Source organism: Epinephelus fuscoguttatus, linkage group LG19 (assembly GCF_011397635.1).
Source record: "Epinephelus fuscoguttatus linkage group LG19, E.fuscoguttatus.final_Chr_v1".
Lineage (NCBI taxonomy): Eukaryota > Metazoa > Chordata > Actinopteri > Perciformes > Serranidae > Epinephelus > Epinephelus fuscoguttatus.
The window spans coordinates 28,191,076-28,213,028 of NC_064770.1; the positions used below are offsets into that span (position 1 = coordinate 28,191,076).

The 21,953-nt window shown below is 40.4% G+C and overlaps 1 protein-coding gene across 1 annotated transcript in view; it reads right to left on the bottom strand.

The window, feature by feature from the left end:
* Positions 1 to 21,953, bottom strand: part of LOC125880086 (protein phosphatase 1 regulatory subunit 29) — a 98,861-nt gene that overhangs the window by 14,816 nt on the left and 62,092 nt on the right. Inside the window, exon 3 of the mRNA XM_049562361.1 lies at positions 669 to 1,365. Coding sequence (XP_049418318.1) covers positions 669 to 1,010 — 342 coding nt within the window. The 5' untranslated portion in view covers positions 1,011 to 1,365. The remainder of the gene's footprint in view (positions 1 to 668; positions 1,366 to 21,953) is intronic.

A 21,953-nucleotide genomic window follows, 5' to 3' on the forward strand; every position in this document is an offset into this window, starting at 1 on the left:
CGGAGTCGTCAGTGATTGTCCATGTCGTCTATACACAACGCATGAGAGTACAACCCGCTACACATGCATTGCCTTCTTTTAGAATACACTTCCGTTTTCACAGGAAATTTACCGTTTACATACAGTCTCTTTAAAAATAAATGCACCACATCAGTACGGCAATGCGAATTGACGTTTTTTTGTCCTCCAACAACTTTAGGATGTGGTTGGTCTTAGGAAAAAATAACAAGGTTTGGCTTTATGGTCTTACGGGACGCAAACATCACTCTACTGGGTGAAAGTTGGTGTTTGTTGGACCCATCCACCACTCACCACCTTATCTTTTTGTCCTGCTGTATTTCCCCTTAACCCCGCTGAGTGGGACTATAAACTATAAAGGCGACCGACTGCGTATCATGCTGACGTAAAAGGTTGCCTTTTTTCGTCAGTGTCTGACGACACAAGTCACTGCCCAAGCAGATTTTGACGACTTCGGAGTGAGACTGGGTTGAAAATGTAGTTTAATGATGTGTTAAAATAAAAACATTTTTTAGAGGTAGCTTTTCCCAGTAAATCCAAATCTTATTAACTTGTCACCAAATAAAAATCCAAGTTTTAGGTCTAATGCTTTATGAACTATACTACACTAGTGTTAAGCTCAAAGCCTTTATCACCCATCCCCCCTTCACCTGTAGGTTGGCTTGTCCTGCAAAGGCTCCATCCTCAATGTAGCTGATTTCATTCTTGGTGAGGTTGAGGTCAGTAAGGTTGGTGAAGCGGTACATGGAGCTGAAAAGCACAGCTTTCAGCTTGTTCTCATTCAATCTCAAGTCATGGACGGTGTTGTTGATATGCTGGGGGATAGTTTCGTACGGTGGCTGGTTCTGACTGCAGATAGCCAGCCACACATAGCCTTTGTCACCCTCAATGAGCCAGCAGTCCCCATTCACCGTGCAGGGAAAGTGAGAGAAGAATAGGAGGGTGGGAAGCATAAGAAAAAGGAGAGTGGAGGTGGTAGAGGCACCCTGCATGATGCCGATGAAAAGAAATAAAAGAAAAAGGGGAAGCTAGAATTATTAAGGTGAAAAACGTGGGTGCAGGCAGGAGAGGAGGAGGTTGTGTTTGCAGGAGAAAGGGAAGCAACAAATGTTGCTAGACAGGATTTCCAAAGAGGAGAAGGGTCTGGGTTGGGTGCTGAAAAAGGGGTGAAGGCTTCACAATGCCAGTCACAGCGTTTTGGTCATCATGGTGATTAGCAGGGGACCCATGTTATATCATATCTTGTTGGACTGCAATGCGGGGTGACACAGCTTGTCTTCATAGTCCCTCCTTTGGCTTCAGCTTCAGACTCACTCAAAAGGATAGATCCTTGGAATAATGGAGAATCTGTTGGGGGGAATACAAAAGAGAAACATGAGAAAAAGAAGAGCAATGTAGTGTGATAGATATGATGCAAAATGGAAGAGACAATTTTTTTATTGCTTCCCGTTTAAATTATTTGTATTGCACTGTTATACATATGTATTATGATGCCTGCACGTTGTCTCTACTGCCTGCACTTTTTACACAAATGTACTGAAGAATGAATGAATAAACAATCTTGAATCATGAATCTAAATGAATGGTAAATGAATTCTAGCTCCACCAAATTCCTGTAACATTTCATCGTCTCAGAATAATTCTATTCAAGGAACCTGCAGGCATCCCAAAATCAATCTCAAATTTCCTCGGGGCTTGTTCCACACTTTTTATTTTTTCTTCAGCTGGTGTTCTTTCTCATCGTGTTAATATACGCATGCTGCATTGCCCAAACAGATCCCCTTTTAGCCCACTGCATCTGCACTTAGTCATCCCCCCTCTATCCCCCACCTCTTACGGCTATGAGGTCATCAAGCTTTGGCCGATACCTGTGCGCACGCACCTGCAAATCTCCCCTCAGTCCTCCGGGGAGGATATCTTTTTTTAAACACAAAGTGCAGCATTAATCACCCAAATGTTGACAGCACATTGTCTCCACAGACATTCCTTGTTATGACACTATCCTGCCAAAACCTAAGCTCTCTATCCCATCTGCATGTCATTTGAATAGCAGTCAAGCGTTTACATAAGGAGAGGATTAGCTGCCTGTTGCATCATGACAGACATTGTCCTCTTGCCGGCTCAGCAGCTGGGAAAAACATACTTACAGTTGCACACACATTACACAAACATGCACACTAAAATGCACACATGGCCTGAGACATACATGTGCATGTGCAGATGTATACACTCAAAAACCTCAAAGACATCCATGTCCTTAGTTAGATGCAGGCTCACGGGCTCTTGTTCCGACATATAAGCCAAAGCTATCAAGATGGATTCTGAACCCACTAATGGCACGCTGTCTATGATATTACACAGTTTGTCTATCGACTCGCAGTACTCTCTCATCTTACGTCTTTCATCCCACATCTCCTTGTGTTTTATATTCTCTCGATTTCCATCATCATTCCATGAAAACAACAAAGAAAACCTCTCTCTGTTTCTCTGAGGAACAGGCCAGATTTCTTCCTCGTGCTCCAAATTCAGACTTCTTTCTAATTCCGACAGAGAATTGAACTCATTCCAGTCTATTCCGGTGCACGATCCCCCCGGAGGTGCCGGCAGAGAAATCAGGTCCATCCTCCTTTTTTTAAACTACATATTACTACAGAAAACTGTAATACCTAAAGCATATGTGAAGTGGCACGTTATCATGTAGATCTAATGACCTCAGGCACCTGCTGGGTTACCTGTCTCCTCTTATTAGGCAGATGCAGAGCAAAAGAGATGCATTTGTTAATGTGTTTGACAGATTGATACAACAGATGGATATAAAGAAAAAGCTGCGTCAAAATGTGCACGATTCAGTCTGAAGTAAATAGCTGAAAAACAGGTGTGAATGCACCCACAAATCATTATGGATGCATTAAGTTTTAATTGCTCCACCCTCAGCAGTGGTCAGTAATCAATTCGATTCGATTTTATTGCACATCTGTACCTGATTGTGTGCGCAAAGGACCACTTAGTCAACTTTGTGGTAAGCCACAGAACATCAAGCATCCCAATCATGGTTGATTTTTCTTGGCTAAACAGTTGGGCAAAGTGTCAGATGGTTGTCCTCTTTTTAGCTGTTAAGGGCGGTTGTAGTAGAGCTAGGATTAGACCAGAAGGCCTGAGAAGCAAGGTAAAAAAATTGTTTTGCAGGCAGTGTTTATCTCCTGCGTAGGATATAATATGTCCTACGTATCTATCATCTGAGAGATAGGAGATATTATTTCAAAGTAGGATGAACTCAGGTTTTGGTTTTGGCCAACATTACTCCCAAAAACCCCCAAATAAAAAATATATAAATAAATGAATAATGAAATTAAATTAAATTAAATTAAATTAAATTAAAAGCTATGCTAATTTTGCTAATTCAGTTGGGACTGATATAAATCTGATATGTAAACTTTCCCCCAACACCTGCACATACACAACCTACACACATTATGGATGATACAGTTTAGTAGTCTATTATTCTCGTACTAGTCTCTACACAGCCCTGTATACATGCATGTATTGGGACACTCCCTCGGCATTGATTGTCTTGCTCTCGCTCTGTTGTCTGAGGCTTATCCCCTCGACATGAGACGTGATCTCATTTGGTGCTCTACATAGTGAAACCCAGAGGGTTCACAAGAGGGAGGAAGGAAGTGCAGTCGGTCTGTATGTGTGCGTGTTTAGGGATATGATTATGTAATTAGGAATATGGGACATGCAGAACACCTGTCTCAAAGGGACAGAGCATGACTCACAACACGGATCCATTTGTAACTAGGAAAATGTAGGACAGATCAAACTTTTTCGTTTTACTGTTTAAGACTGCTGCTGCACATTGAAAGATTTGTTTCCATTGAAATTTGGAGATTTATTTGTCTTATGGTGTCTTTGCAAGTTCACACGCATGGAAGCAAATTGTTTTGTATTTTCAGAAAAATATCTTTATATGAAACATTTCAACATCTCAATTTGTTGACATGGTATGATGATAAGCTTGAGTTTCTACATTATAAAGCTTAATTTCATGGCAGTTTGCTTTACCTGCACATGTGGAGCAAACACAGCCATCTAATCTGAGTAGGTCAAAGCAGAAATGATGGAAAGGAACAGGTGAACAGGTGGTGCGGCGGTAGCTGCAGGTGTCTGACTGTCCTACTTCCACCTTTTCCAGAAATACTGTACATCTGATAACACAAATCCTCCTCTTTCACAAGCCTCGTCTCCTAATTGAATTACTGCCAGACGCCACAAAGAGGATACGACTGGAGTTACTAATTATTGATACAACTGGAGTTAATTAAAAATTGAACACCATTCATTGGCACACTTTAACCATTGACTGTGAGTAGGGGTTGTAAGCTAGCAGTCCAGAAAGCAAAGCAAGCACAGCTATCTGCTATCATTACAGTACATCTGTGCACATTATTTGGAGAATTAGAGTCACAAAGGAGAATATTGCTCTCCCAGAAGAGCAAGTCCCATAGTCAAGCCTGTATGATGGTTTAAGAATGTATCTATAGCTAAAGTGCAGAGGCCAACAAAGCATTTCACCACCCTTTCCAACTGCTTCTTAGAAACACTGCACTTCAGCCTAATAGAATATCCAAGCCAAAACTCAGCAATTATCATACATGGAAAAAAGCAAAACACATTCACACACACAGACACTTTCAGCTACATGCTAAAAAGCCTTCGACAGTGTGACCCAAGATTTTTGGGGGGTATTCCAAGTCCCACGGCAGCAGCTGTCCTTTTGTTTTCCCTCCTACCCAGGTTCAGAAAGACATCCACTGTGGGTGGGTATGCTTGTGTGTTTCCATATGTGTGCACTTATATTTAGTGTACATTACATATGAATCAGTGCATGAAGAGCTGAAAAGTGAATTTAAGGAAAAAAATTCACATTTCACATTTCTGCAAACCACAGATACATACAATTTTTACATTATTATGTATCAGATATGTTGAAACTTTACATATCGTTACATTTGAACAACACTGTGGTTATGTTTAGTCACAAAAACACAAAGAAATATGCTTTTGCTTAAAAAGCTCAGTTTTGGTTCCAAAATCACAGCTGGAAATGCTGCAGATGTCTCCCTAAAAAACAACTGGTTTTGTTGTCAGTGGTCTGTCAATGGTCCTGCCACCCACCATCCCTTCCTCCTTATGATGACAAAGTCAGCTCATATACATGTAGTCACATCTAAAAATGTTGATATACAGATTTAGTATGTGTCGTTTGCAGAATTGTATAAATGGGTTGCTTTTTCTTTGGGCGGCTGGGCTGGAAAAGGAGCAAAGTACTGAGCTGCTTGATGAGTTTGTTACAGATGGTGGATAGCTGGGATTAGATAAAATGAGCTAAACACCCCATCATGACACTTTGGCACAACAGTTACCATAGTGACCTGAGTCTTTTCCAAATCACTGTAGTGAATAAAAGTGGATTCAATAAAATCATACCATCAGCCTGTGGACACAATAAAATCCCGCTTTTTCTTTTACGTCAGCTGATTGAAGGACGGAACAAAAAGTTTGGCCTTCCAATAGAAACACACTTGGAATAGATCGGCTTAAGTAACTGTACACTCATAGAAACATCCCCATGCTGCTTATTTTTTATCTTCCTGTTTGTGTTACCTTTGCTTGAAATCACGACATGAAATGCGAAGCTCACCCACTTTAAATCAGTCTTTTTAAGTCTAAGGTCTTCTGACTCACGGTGGTATGACGGAAATCAATTCAGTTTAGCACCGTGATTAATGGAGTGCAGTTGTGAAGGGTTTGCATTTTTACATATTTAACAGAAATCCCCTTTCAGGCAGTGTTTTGGAATAGTTGCTGCGCTTTAAAGCATTTAATGTTTCATGTTCACTCTTAAACTCGCACTTTATACATCTGTAAACATCCAGCTGCAGTCAGTCGCTGGGTCAAAAGCAAGTAATGGGTGTAGAGGAAGTTGTCGACAGTCAGAATCCCCAGCACCTGCCAAGATAATCATTTGAGTACTGGCATTGATCAACAACTGCATCAAAGTTCCATGGCTATTTATTGTCATTTTGTCCAATAAAGCTGTCAGAACCTTATGTGACGTGCTTAAGACTGCCTGGCAGGAACTCTGGACGTTAGCTGCTGGAGTTGAGAGCTACTTAGTGATTTCCATTACTTGGTTTCTTCAATTTAGCAACAGGTGTTAAGCTACCATGTACTTCCTTTTTCAGTTACAATAATCAAGGCCTTTTATGTTGTTGGGTTTTTTTTTCAAACTAAATCAAACACCAGCAACAGCAAAATACTGGGATGTTGTGGCTGCCATTGCCTGGGGAAATGTCGCTGTGCTGTGTGCAGAGTGTGAACACTTGCAAATAAAACATGAACTCTGTCCAGTTTATTTGTGTGTAATGGGTTACAAAATTATCTTTGTCATTATGTTATATAATTCAAAACAAGTGTAGCAGCTCCATTAAGATTAAGTCTGCCACGAGCAGCGCAACACTTCTAACTGCACTGTTCACTCCTCTAACATTAGTACTACAAGCCTCTGCATTACTGAGTATTATTATCATAATGAAATCAGTAAAATGTAGATGTTTTAGTATGCCATTACATTATTAATGAGTATTTCTTCTTTAGCATCTGCACAAAGCTGATCTGAGAGGTTATGCTCTTCTTAACTCTCAGGATGCGCCTTGAAGGCAGAGGGTCGTCATCTGATTGTGTAATGAGCTGCTGCCTGAGTAAATCAGACGCTAATTACACACAGATTGTGAGCACAAATTGAATGAAAGGTGCAGTGCAAATTTGCCCTGCACTTTCATGTGCATAAATCTGCCTCTCTTTGTTTTGACACAGCAGTTCAGTAGGTGCGCATACAATCCGCAGGTGACACAATTCAAAATGACAGCGTCGTATGCGAGCCGGCAGCACACGGGGTCCCAGTAAATACATTTACATTTGGACTGACAGTGGCTCAGCTCCAAGAGTCATAACGGTAATAGAAGAGATATGGATCCTCTCCAATTCCAACACCTGTCACAGTCAATGCTCATTGGATGCTATTAGAATTCAGGGTTTCATCATTGTGGCTAATGAAGCGGAAGAGACACGGTGATTTGATGCGAATGCCAACAACATCCTATTCTGTTTGCATAGGCTTAATTGCCAATGTCAATCATAAGTGTGCTTCCATGGCAACAGTGAGGATCAATATGAGCATGCACACTGAGCAACCTAGATTTTCTATCACATGAGGGGATGGGTGTGATGAAGTGCGATATATGTGTGTGTGTGTGTGTGTGTGTGTGTGTGTGTGTGTGTGTTTGCTCTGCGTACAGTGACCACTTTGCCTTACTGGCATTTGACTGACAAACTGTTTATCACAAACAACTCCCAAAGACAAGAATCTCCTCAAACTCCTTGTTCTGCCTGCACCTGCTTTATGCTCTTTATCTCCCTCCTCCAGGGTTCCTCTAGATCTCTCGACTCTCCCACTCCCTCCCTCCCTCTACCTCCTCTCGTCTCTCAGCTCCTCTTATCCCCCCCACAAGCCCTGATATTTGTTCCTGTCTCTTAATTTCCCCCCAGTTTGTCTCTTTTTTCACCTCTCCCTGTATCGCTCTCTTTCCATCAGCCTGCACTGTTATGCCATCCCCTCGTCCAGGGCCAGTTCCCTGGAGTACAGTCAGTGTGGTGCGGAGATGTTGGGTCTGTGAGCAAAACACTCTTTCCTCTCCACTTCACACAGGGCTTAGAGATGAGACAAACACAACTACAGACAGATGAGGCTCCTCTGAGAGCTTCACCGTGTGTGTACGTGTGAGTGGAACAGATCATTCCTCAGTGGCCATAAGAGGAACCTGCTAAAAGCAGCGGTTCTAGTTTGTTAAGCACTGCTGAACAAAATGTTGCTTGTTCACTCTTGGCAGGGTTTATTTGTTTTTCAAAGTGTACACCTTCATATACAATATGTATACACCTCTTTACAGTGTTTGTCTGCACGTATAAATCCACAACAAATGATTGTTTGGACCATCTGGCCTTTATTCCCATATCTTGAGTTGCTATTGTTGTTCAAATAGGATAGACCAAATGTAGGAAGATATAAATAAATGAGGAAGATGAGAAAGGAAAGGCAGAAAGTGAGTAGCAAGGGAGAGAGGGCAGTGGGAGAGACAGCGAGAGACAGAGCCGATGAGACGCTGCGTTTGATCTTTGATTCCTCCACAATCTTATTTTTCACAGCCGCAAAGAACAGAGACAAAGTCGCAGACGCTGAAACACAAATCACCTTGGATGCACTGTATTATTATGAGGATCATCCAGGCTGCAAAAAGCCCAACTTTGGAGAGTGAGAAGGCAGTACAAGCACACAGACGGGGGGAAAATGCAGAAGGGAATGAAAGGGATAGTAGAGGAAAGAATGTTTTATAACTACCTCTCTGAGGTTTGATCTATAATTCATACTTCATCGTCATGTATGCCTTGAGATGATCTTTTCAATTTCCCTCTTTTTTTTCTTTTTTAGCCTGTCTCACTTTTTCTGTGTCCTTCTTGACCTTCCCTGTGCGTTTGTGTCTATATCTGTTTGCCCATGTTTGACTTTTAGACCACTGTCATCTATGGCTGCTCATGCATGACATCATATCCATTTCCTGGATGCCTCACAGGAAGAAGAAGTGATGCAATGGAGCGTGACGGAAGCGGGCCCGCAGGTCTGGGACTAAATGGAGCGAAGCACCTACGCCCCCCAGCTGACCACTGTTTCCCCACTGCTACCATAGTTTCTTTTCCACCCCCCAAATGAATGACTGGGCGCAAAGCCAGGGGGACGTGGTTGCATGGCGAGGCCTGGGCATGTGGGATGATTGGGCGGTTGGAGAGTTTCTAGTAAAGAAGCAGGGTAGATACCACCCAGAGCTGGGGTTAAAGCCAGAGAGAGTCTGGGGTTGAGACTCAAGAGCAGATATGGCAACCATGTGGAAAGAAGCAGATTGTTTTTGCTAGAAGCTAGGGCAGGATTTGGGAAATAGTGGCGGAGAGAAGCAGGGCATGTGGCTTGGACCCAGGCAACGCAGGGGCCGAGGGAAAACAGAAATTGGATGATGTGAACTACAAAGGGTAGTGAGGATAACTCAGTGATTGGGGTCAGTGAAATGTCAGATTGCAGCCTGGGCAATAATGCCAGCGAGGGCAGAATGGAATGACGAACCTGCGGCAGAAAATGATAAAAAAAAAAAAAAAAAGCTCTACAGTGCAAACATGTACATTTACATGCCTTAGCAGGTGTGGGTTATGACCAGAAAAGACTTCTCCAAAGGTTTCTTGCTGTCACTCATGAACAGCAGAGTGAATTTTGGTATAGATTACATAAAGATAAAGGTTATACATAAAGAGGGTGCAACTCTAAGACTGAAAACATGTTATTGACAAAGAGCCACATCTTGACAAATAATTAACTTCTACTGCCCCAGCCATCCCCTGGTAATAGAATCGACTGCCAGCTATACTGTTTTTAAGTCCTTATACCTCTGAGAGATGAGAGGCTCGGCACGTCTGAAATATTCAGACATAGTCAGGGGATCTGAGTTAAACCTTGAAGATGGATTGACAATTGAGGAAGAAAAAAAATGTCCAAAGAGCCATTACTTATTTCAGTGTGACTTAAATCTATAAAGAAACAGTCAATCAGGTAATTAGATGCTGACAGAAAACCCCAATAAGTCAATATACGTCTCAGTGGGTAGATATGTGTTTAGATGATCATGAGGAGAAGCCGAAGGGCTTTCATTACCAATATCAGTTGCGTCAGTATGGTTCAATCGATAGACAAACACTAGGTGGTGAAACTGAATGAGAAGAAAGAAATAAATCATAAAGAAACGCAGTTCTATTTCTGGATTAATGAATCAAACAACATCTGGCAGAGAAAGAGGGCAGGGCTTAAATTACAGCTCAACAGACCTGTTTGCAGCTAATGAAAATGAATGTATAAAGCCCCAATCAGACAGGATTTATTTCTCCACGGGAGGTTGGGTGATTTCAATATTGCATGTGCTGATCAGTAATCCCATAAGAATCCCATAGAATCGCATATTGTATGTGCTTTCCCCTCCCCCACACCACAGTTGTAATTGCAGGGCCAAATACCTTAAGTGTTTGTTGAGGGATGAAAAGCCCCCCTGGTGATACGGGTGAAAGCAATTTTCTGCAGAATACTGTCACCTATTACAGCACTTTAACAATGACTGACATGCCGTCATTTTAAGTTGATAAGATGCCTGGTTTGTTTTTACCCGGCTTTTTTTTTTTTTTTTCTTTCAATAAAAATTGAGTATGTGAATTCACTAATTTGTGATATGTGAGACAGAATTCGTGAGGCTGCATTGAAAGATTTGCAAATTTTCCATTATTGTTTTTTTTTTGTTTGCATGGGAAAAAATGAAGTCCTCTGCAAAATTCATACACTGAAAGAGATGTAGACTATAATATAATTTAGAGAAAATATACAGGGGATACTGTAGCCCTGATCAACATATCCTCATATGACATTTCATGATATCTTAGAAAAATGGATATACATAGGTTCATGATATCTAACAAATTAGCACCATACAAATGTATTTAACCTAAAGTTATCTACTTATAACATGGTGTTTGACACTTAAATAAACAGATCAATCAATCAATCAAAATATAACATTAAGTTATGTAGGTTAGGTTTAAGTAAGTAAAGTTAAGTAGGTTACATTTTGGAAAATATATATAATGGCAACATACTTTAAAACAACAGCAGTTCAGTCAAGCCCCGTTTCTACTGAGCAGTACGGTACAGTTCAGTTCGGTACACTTTTTTTCAGATCTGGTACTAAAAGGTGGAGCTGTGAACACTGCAGTCCGTTGATTGGTCAATAGAGGACGGTCACGCTGCTCAGGGCCGAGTTGCGGCTGGTTTTGAGGCTCATGTAACCACTGTTCATACTGTGAAGAGTTTCACATATATTAGTAAACTGTAACTATAAAATGAAATGATGTTTTGTTGCCTCTCACAGCAGGTAGAGTCTGATTTTTTAAACAAAAAAAGCCTCAATTCACTGGGCCGACTGGCAGCAACTTTTAAGTTGGAATATTTACTTGTTATGAAACCCAATGTATGAGTTGACAACACCTTACATTTTAATGACAACTTTGACCATTTATTTAGCTTTTATTGTCTCTCTTAGATGACATACACTTTTAGTAATGAGTGGATCTTCAAGCTTTTAAAAATATATATTCATTTTGACCAGATTATGTGATATGTATATATATCCCATCCTCACTTGGATTCCTGTGGATCCAACAACACTAAACCCCTGAGCTTGCCTGAGAAGGCCTAAATGCACAAACAGCCCATTTTGTTTTGATCTGAAAATGTCGGCATGCAGCCTCATTCAGTGGACAGTAAACGAGGTGCAAACTGATAAAGGAGGAAATACAGTGAGTGCTGGACGGAGCAGTGAGTGACAACAACCCCGTCCACATAAAGAGCACTGGTTGTGGTGGAAAAGCTAAGCAGGCCTAGGGTCTGGGTAGAAGGGTTACTTTTGGTTCCAAAGGTACCATACTGAAAGAGTTTGGGGGAAATGGGGCTTTATTTCACACAGTTATCCTCAGGGAAGGTCCTTTGTTGTTTGACTCATTCAACACCTCAACCTGCCTGCTTACACAGATTTTTGCTTTTTCACTACTTTCTTCTTTACTGCCATCAGTGCATTACTTCCCCATTACATGGGTGCTTTACTTTTTGTAGGTGTATGTATGAACAGTGCATGAGAACAGCCTGTTCTGAATTCTACTCGTCAGAGAAGTATCCATAATCACAAAATGTAAGCTTTTTTTAGGTTGAATATTTTGTAAGGCATAAAAAAATGACTCTTCTTCAAAGGGGAAAAATAGCTCAACAATGAGAGGAGGAGCACATCTGCTTGTCTTTCATTCATGATGTGCTGTTAAAAATTTAAAAGAAACGATGCATCACCAATCACAAAATGTGTTGCCTGCTAATGGTTGTCTGTAACATGTGTGTCATGTACAGTAATACAGTGGCTTTCTTTCAGACAATGCAGGCATAATGTATCTATTGGTTATAGCTCATATGGTTTATTGATTTTCCTTTGGCTGGAATGTCCTGAAGGTATTTCATTTGCAGAAACGTAATAGATTCATGTTTAGTTATATGAACTCTGACAAATATACTCACAATCTATTACAACAGTACCAGTCTTCCTCCACACACACATACAAGCACACACGCCTATAGCGTGGGGGCCGCTCTGGGTTTAACATTTACTGCTTCTCACATGCAAGAAGTTAAGCCGCACTCTCGATCAAAACACAATGCATTTGCCACTATCAATACATCTGTTATCCTTTGACCTACCCACTTGTACAAGGGCTGTCATAGCAACAATGTATCAATGCTGGAAGCGCGAAAGCACAATCACTTCTCTATCAGAGAGGAGCATGGGAACCAATGATGCATAAAACATAAAGGAAGAAGAGGGGGAGAAATTGAGATATAGGGGCCAGATAGAGATGTAAGTACATTTCAAGTTGGAAATGGAGTGATGCAAAGAATGAGAATGGTATGGAGAGCTAAATCACCGCAGGAGAGATGGATGCGTGCAAAAAGTAAATGGGGAATGGATAATAAACGGGGGACATGGGGTGTCAAGAGGATGGATGAAGAATGACGGCGCTGGCAATGATGAATCAGCAGTAACCTGCATGCAGGGAATTGCTGTGCTCACAAAATAGCAGCTTCACAATCATATTCATATCTCTTTTTGTGATGATTCTCACAGCCCAGAGATGGAGGCAGTAATCATTTGGCACAGGCTCCTCCATGGCAGACTCGATATGGGTAGAGTGGTGCGGCACTGCCATTGAGCGGTGTGAATACACTGCCAGGCATAATGTTCTCAATAACTTTTGATATTAGATTTTGATTAGTTTTGCCTTCCCTGTGATAAACTGGCAACCTGTAGGGTGTACCCTGCCTTTTGTCTAATGTGTGCTGGGATAGACTCCAGTTTCCCACAACTCAGAATGGATTAGTAGTTTAGAAAATGGATGAATGGATGGATGGGTTGCGATCAACTTTGCCAAGACAAATCAAAGAAGGCCTGAAACTGCTTTGCCCAACTTATACTTATTCAGCGGTCCATAAAATCTCTGACAAATTAGCACCCCCATCAGTTTAGTTAGGTTTGGGAAAAGAATCATGGTTCAGCATCTTCACGCTATGTACTTATATAGTTACATAGATTAGAAAGTCTAGAAAAGTTAAGTTATGTAGGTTAGGTTTCTTAAAAAATTCATGGTTGGGAATCATCATGTTACGTACTTAACATAAAAGTGCATAGGTTAGGTTTAGGAAAGTAAAATTACTTAGGTTTAGAAAAGTACAGTTACTTAGGTTAGGTTTAGGGAAAAAAATCATGGTTGAGCATTGTCATGTTGCATACTTAAAGTAAAATGATGTAGGTTAGTGTTAGAAAAGTAAAGTTATATAGGTTTGGTTTGGGGAAAAAAACATGGTTGGGCATCGTCACATTAAAAAACTTTATGTAAAGATACTTAGGATCATGAAAGTAAAATGATGTAGGTTAAGTTAAGGAAAGTGAAGGTCCTTAGGTCAGGTTAAGGAAAAGAAACATGGTTAGGCATCATCAAGTTACATACTTAATGCAATGTTATGTCATGTAGGTTAGGTTAAGAAAAGTGAAGTTTCATAGGTTAGGTTTAAGAAAGTAAAATACATATGTTAGGTTTCGGAAAAAAGTCATGGCTGGGCATCCTCACGTTATGCACTTACCATGAAGTTATGCAAGTTAAGTTTAGAAAAGTAAAGTTAGCTTAGGTTTAGGAAAAAAATCATAGTTGGGCTTTGTCCAGTCACGTACTTAAAGTAAAATTATGTAGGTTAAGTTTAGAAAGGTAAAGTTATATGGGTTAGGTTTAGGTTTAGGTTTAGGAAAAGAAATATGGTTGGGCATCGTCACGTTACATACTTAGTAAAGTTACATCATGTAGGTTAGGTTTAGAAAAGTGAAGTTTCATGGGTTAGGTTTGTGAATGTAAGTTATTATGTTAGGTTTTGGAAAAAAAATCATGGTAAGTCATCACTTTACGTACTTACAATAAAGTTATGTAGGTTAGGTTTAGGGAAAGAAAGCTATGCAGGTGTTACAGGTTCACCCTTTTTGCCATTTAAGGGCGGTGGTCTTGTGGGTAACGTAGGCTGTGAAGTATACTTTATTGTGTGTATATGGAGGAAAGCAACTCTCTCAGGGTGTCATGGAGAAGAAAGCAGGCAGCAATGAGTGACGATAGCAGAATTAAGTGTCTGTATAAGCTCAGGGCTGCCTTTTAACCTGATGAGAACGCCATGTTTATTGTTTTGTGCTGAAGACTGCCATGAAGTCATTGTTAGTGAATAGCATCCGAATGCCTCACCATCCTTCCTCCTGCAGAGTGGTCCTAATCACTAGAAGATAGTTACCAGCTAATAACGAGTCAAGCTAGAATTAATGTTAATCAGCCTGCATGTTCCCAACTACTAGGCCTAGGCAAGTAAAGTTCTGCAGGTCAGTTTTAGGAAAGTAAAGTTATGTAGGCTAAGTTGAGGAAAAAAATCAAGGTAGGGCCTCGTCATTCTACGTATATAATCTTTATAAAGTTTTATAGGTTAGGTTTAAGAAAGTAAAGTTACTTAGTTTTAGGAAAAAAAATCATGATTGGGGATCATCAAGTAAAGTTAAAGTCACGATGTACATTAAAATAACTCAAAGTTCACTTGGTTTCATGCAAGACACACACGCCAGTCTCCTGGTGGAAAGTCCTGTGTTTGTTTGATCTTCTTCTTCTTCCTCTTCCATCAGCATATTGGTCATGTGATCGCAGCCTTCATGGTAATGTGGGTTATTAATTAATTACTTGGTCATGATAATGTGGGTTATACATACCAATTATGGTGCATTACTTTTCATAGGTATGCAGGTATATAGGTTTTTGTTTTTGTTTGATCACTGCAGTGTTGTTATTGGTGGTATTCTATAAACCCATGTGGGCTGGGCACATGTGTGCATGACATACATACATACATACAAGATATACATATGGATAGTGCATGAGACAAGCTTGATCTACCTAAAGGGAAAGAAAAGGTCACCAACTGTGTCAGTAATCACAAAAATCATACTGTATCTTGATTTTGTGGCTGACATGTGGCTGAACATGGCAGCTTATTGGCATGAACATCACAAGGTTATTTCTGGATATAACACACCAGGATACATTTCCTATGCGTATGTGTGTGCATTTCCATAAAGGCGGACTTACAAACCCACTCGGGAGAACGATGTGCTATGCTGACTATTTATGTGCGAGTCATAAATATTCTAGATGCCTAATCGCATCTCGCAGTGTTGAGGAATTCCGTCGGCAAGCCTGAAGGTAAACCTACATGCTAAGAGAAATTCAGAGAAGGAGAGAGAGGCAGAAAGAGCAGGTAAGCAGTTTGTGCTTTCAAACAAATGCAAATGCAAAAAAAAAAAAGCTTTGTTTCTAGAAGCTTAACAACCTTCCCTCTCCTTTGCACCACGTTGCAGATATGAATTACTGGGTTGACTTGTTTAGCCCTGTGAGTTGAAAATGTGGCACAAACACTGCCAAGGTTGGAGTTTCTGAAAATTGGATGAGCTTTCGCACAGCTTTCACCAAATGGCACACCATGGCACCACCTCATATTATATTCAAATTCATGGGCACAAACGAATCAAAGAGCTGATGTTTCTTGTCTCATCTTAAAACCCTTCTCCCTTTTCTGATCACTCGTTTACACTTCAGTCAGAGGCACTTGTGTGTAGGAATTGAGCATTTATTGCAAATGGTTTTACAGTGATATCGAGTGCAAAAGGCACCACTCTGAAATCCAGGCAGCAACATAGATTCTGTGGGGAGCACTAATCCCCCAGAATAATAAGCACATTCACTTTAGTATGCAGAATTCAGAGATCGCTGTAAACAGCTATCAGATCCTTGCAAAGTAAACAAAATTTAGAAAGCTTTACACAAAAAGGAGGAGGAGGGTCGGGTGGCGGGAGGTGCTGCAGAGGCAGGGATGAGTCGTGAGAATAAAGGGAACACCCAAAACCTGGACCAAAATGACACGGCACTACAAAGGAGCATTGCTCAACTGCAATACAGCTTAAAGGGGGGATATATAAGGGCAGAAAAAAAAATATTATGTAATAAGTTTAATTACTTCAGTGTATAATCGCCTGAAAATAAGAGTTGTTGTTATTTCATTACATTAGAAAGAACCATTTATATCTACATAGGTAGCAGGTCCTCCTTGTTTAACACACTGTTTCTACAGTAGCCCAGAGTGGACAAACCTAACACTGGCTCCATGTAGGGCATTCACGGTTTCATGTTGGCCACCGTAGTTGGAAACCCATCTGCAATATGTAATGAGAAACTGCTTTATTTAGTGTTTTTTTTTTTTTTTTTTTACCAGTTTTATTACCTGGTTTGTTAATTTTGAAAAGGTAGAGACCTCTGTGGATTATTAAATTAAAACTTCCTGAAAATCTGGATCAGAAAAAAATGAGAGCACGCATTAAGTTATGAGGGAAAAATGGCGAACACACAATACCATGTGTTTCCAACATGCCCAACAGCATCAGGGAAACACTGATTTGTAATGTGAAGCTGCCTTATTCAGTGTTTTTACCACCTGGTCTGTTTGTTTTAGAGGATGCGAATTTCACCGCTAGACGCCACTTAATCCCCTTAAATCTTTCACACTTGACCTTGACTCTGTGCACAGTCCACTTTATACACTGTAGCACCATGCTTACTTGGCTGCCTCTGTACATGCATGCATGTGTGTATGTATGCAACAGTCTGCTACAGCTTATTCATCAAAGGGGAGACGCAGAGGGGAGGAGAGGCTGAATGGGTTAATGCAGAGTTGCTTTACAGCCAGCTTGAGGCTCGATTCCCATGGGAGATTCATATGAAAAATATATAAAGAAAGATAACAGTAGAGCAGAACTGGATAGGAAATAAGCACTTTGCCTGTTTTCTGTGCACTCATCGTTACTCTGACAGACACGGAAACCACATAAAAAAAAGTTTTGTACTTTTGAGTTTTACGCATAAAAGAAAAACTAATGCCCCATTCTTTCACTCTTCCTCTTAGACACAGACTCTGGATGGCATGCCTCGGGGTCTATAAAACATCACAATGAAATGTCTGTATAATTAATTCTTGAATTGACTGAAAAACATGTTTTCAGGCTAAGTTGCCCATTTCTCAAAGTAACTCCCTAATTTGTCAGAGTCATCATCTGGCTGATGATGTCGGAGTATTGGGAGCTCCTTATGGTGGGATCAGATAAATGAGAAATGTTTAAAACTAACTTATTTTTTAAAACATCTTCTCTGCACTACTTTTCATTTCTTGGTGCAATATGTTTTTCAGTTAAAGGGCTGTTTATCAGTATTATTCTATTGTTGGCAATAACAATAACAGCAATAAGTACCAATGTGATATAAAATAAAATATTACAAACTGATTAAAGGCAATAGGATTTTAACTGGCACAATGTTTAATTTCAGTATATTGTGAGTAGATTGATGGGAAATCAGCAACTGGCACATTTTTTCAATATTTTCCGTCATATTTCTCCTCAGCCGTTGTTCACTGGTCTTTTATATAAGTGTGCGTGTCTGTGTGTGTGTGTGTGTGTGTGTGTGTGTGTGTGCCCTGGCAGGGAAACTCAACAGGGTTTCCCACATGATGATGGCGAGGTCATAATAACGAAACATTAAGCTTAAGGAGAAAAATATAACCTTGTCAGGGAACTCTTTATGATTAAAAAAAAAAATGTATTTAATTTTCAGTTTGAGAGGGAAACTATTCTGGAGGTCATCACTTTTTCTAGTATTAATTCGCTGTTATTTTTGCAGCTATTTTTAATTATACAAAGCTGACTTTTGATCTTATTATTTTCAAGGGAAGTAATGGAGCATCATGGGTTGTATCAACTATAGTCTTATTATCATAGGAGTCAATTTTGGTGGGGTGCTGGGGACACATCCCCCTCAGTATTTAGACCAACACATTCTCACTCCAGTCTCATCACATATCAACGTTTGGTCATGGACCTTCCACGTCCAGATACGACGTGAAAGGTACCCTGGGTGCGTTGGTTGTTGACGTTCTGGGAGGCCGTGGCAAGTTATGTCTGTTACATGCATTGTCTTCTTTCAAAATACATATCCGTTTTCACAGGAAACACAGGACCTGTCCACCCACTCGGACTTTCGCTGCCTTAACTTTTGTTCTTGTTCCGTCATGTTTCTCCCTGATGCCACCATGTGCTGTTAAACAATGATGGTGACTGGCTGCGTATCATGCCAACATTGAAGGATGGCTTTTTCGTCAGTATTTGACGTAGCAAGTCACTGTCCTAGCATCGGATTTCGACAACTTTAGAGTGAGCCCGGGTTGTTTAGACATATGCATGTGCCCTCCCCCAATAAAAACATAAAAGTAGCAGAGGACTTTGATTTTGGCAAAATTTAAGACATTTATACCATAAACTGATGCAGAAAAGACAAATTGCTGCACAAACATCTCACCAGAAACAGGACATCCAAAATTTTCCAGTGAAGGAGCTCCAAACTCCCTGCTTCATGTAGGTTGAAACAAATCCTATGCCCTTGCTTATTATTTAAATAAGTGTCTCTGTAGTGTGTTAGTAATGTAGTGTGTTTAGAAGAATTCTGAGAATTTTGGGAGTTGTCTTAATGTAAGAATTGACACAGAGGTTCATGACTGCAATGATAAGTCCCTGTAGATTAATCTGAATGTCACACTCAAAAATGTTGAATTATTCCTTTAAGGAATGGTACTTGGTTGGAAAGTTACAGCTCCGTATAGAAAATGATGTGATGCCATTTTCATTCTGCGTTGTAACTGTGCTCCACTCACCGTGTCATAATTAAAGGGAATGGGAGAAACAAAACAGTTTAATCACGCTGTCTCTAATATGAGTGCGCACAATAATCAAGTCCCAAGATAAATAAACATAATTGTTTCTACATTTCATATGACAGTTTTTAACTTACCAACAACACTCTTCCAAACAGGTTTTGGGACATACAGTATACAGTGATATTTCCAGTGTATAATGAATCATTTTATTAACTATGAGTCAACAGTGAATCCAGGCAATGAGTCATTGTTAATAATAATGGAGATGGCAATGACTGTCTGGGGCCCCAGATGGATGGCTTCTCATACAGTAGCCTGCAGGCCAGCGTCCTATACTGACTGCAACAGATTACAGCATGGGTCAACTGAAACACAACGCCGCTTCAGACGATCCAGTAACACGTGCTGACACGTGACTTCATTTGTATGTGTAAATGTACACAGATGCACAGAGTGACATTTCCTGCTCATACTGGTCTGTTTCTCTCCATTTTCATCTCTTTTCTTATCATCCTTCTCTCTGTCTTTCCCTTTCACTGTATTTATATCCTTGCTTTATTACTACAGTAAGTGATTGGTGTGATTAAGTCTCAGTCTACTGGGGGAAAGACATGGACTGTGCAACCAAAAACACTTTTCTTTTCATATTTTTTCTTCACTTATCAGTTTTCAAGCTTGAAAGAACTTTTCAAAGGATTCAAAATTTCAAAGCGATTTTTACACATTGCCACAACTGCTAAATAACAAACACACTTCCTTTTTCCAGACTGTTTGCATCCCTCCCTCCCCCGTCACCTGATTTAGTTCAATTCACTTCACTGTAACTCAGTTCAAAACACACAAAAAAATGATTTATTCTGATGGCTGTCCCCAAAAAACATTTGTTTTTTTTTTATCACTACTGGTGCAGTATCCATTTAAATTATCATTTGGAACGGGCTGATTGCTTGGCCTCTGGTATTGCTGCTTGCAGCTTTCTCAAGAACTGTTCATCCAAACAACTTCACACTCGATACTGCACCTCCTTGGGTCTTGAGCAATAGATCTGCCATGGCATAGCTGCATTCCTGAGCAGTACTCAAGCACACATGTTGCTAACAGCTTGCTATTTGGTATGAGGCTATTTCCAAGAACATTAAGTGCTAACTTTAAAAGTTATACATACATAAAATGTAACAACTCTGGTCTGTCTTTCTTTATCTGTTCTTGAATGCACTGCAGCAAGCTATATCCAGCTTGCTTTTCAGCAGTCCAGCAGTTAACTGGAGTTCCCTATCAATGCACTACACAGTGTGTACCTCTGGCAGTAATAATGCACTACAATAAATATGCTCCATAGATCTCAAGAGCTTGCAATGGACACTGCACTTCCGTGGGTCCTCAGCAATACATCCGCCAAGTTTAAAGTCAATCACATGAATGGCTGTCGAGAAATCAAAGGAAGCTTATTTTCATAAATGTGCTAAGTATACACTAAGTATGAACAATGCAGCAGTGAGCAGCATCCTTTGTGTCAGGGAGCAGGTGTGCTTTCCTCAAAGGGAAATCTTATATGCTCCAAAGAAATCAAACCGGCGGTCACGCAGCGATGCAAGAGAAGCAGTGCATATGTGTATGTGGGTGGGGGTGTATGCTTGTTGTTTTGTTCATGTGCTTCTACAACACACTCAGACAGTATGCATGAACATCTGCACCTGCACTGCACTAAAATGGAGACATGTCTACAGTATAGTGCATGTGGTTGTACATGCAGAGATTTTTTAACCTTCCCGTGTTCTCCCTTGATTCCATATTATTATTGTTTCGTTTGGGGGTGATGCTAACAAACCTTCTGCACTGCTAAACTAGGCCACTGCCTGGCTGCCGGCAAAAAAAAAAAAAAAAAGATGGAGCGACAGAGAAGGGGAGAGAAATAGAGAGTGAGAGAGGAGAAAAAGAGGTAATGAAGAAATTACATAACAGCGTAAAACACTGCAGAGCGAGTCATTCCCTGTCCTTGTCTAACAGTGCTCTTCATGTGTCACAGTGACCCGCAGAATGCTTGTATTATCACGTCACATCAGACAGGCAAAGCAGGTATGGATGGATAGTAGGACCTCACCTCAGTTTAACAATAGGCGTTGCTAAGAAGAAAAGATGACATATTAGTTATACATTATTGTTTATACTTGTAAGCTGCTAAGAGATAAGAACAGCAGCTCAGTGTCTAAGAATCTAAAATGTAATGATCTTAATGGTAAGAGGCTTTTATGCTCATCCACCGACTATTGTTTCATGTTATTGGTACAGATTCAACTTAAAGCCTACTTTATTTTAAACCCTGGCACTGATTAAATTAATGGTGTTCTCTGATACTGTGGGCTTATGTGCACAGCATATTGCAGGGAAGTTATACCCTGATTATTATCATTACAGTTATTTATATTGAACTATAGAAGGGTCAGAACCCCAAACAAATCCACACTAGCTGTTCTGGTGAGACCACACTGAAACTACAGAGTCTCCCATGACCGAGCGCATAGGTTTGGTTTCATTTGGTTTGTGTTTTTTTGCCCCACATTCTGGTGGTTTGTTTTTGCACCAATTTGTAGCTTTCTGTATCAATTCGAGGTGGGAATGCCTTTAGTTTTGTAAAAGCAGAAGTCCTCTGCTACTTTCATGTTTCTATTTGGGGTTACAATGCACGGTCTCAGTATTGAGGGGGACGTGTCACCTGATTCCATACCAAAATCTACACCTAGATGCATCACCGAGCAATGCTAGAGAGGATCCCTCTCGTCATTTACAAAGCTCTAAAAGGTCTTGCTCCATCGTTTCTTAGGGAGCTCATAGTACCCTATTATCCCACCAAAGCGTGGTG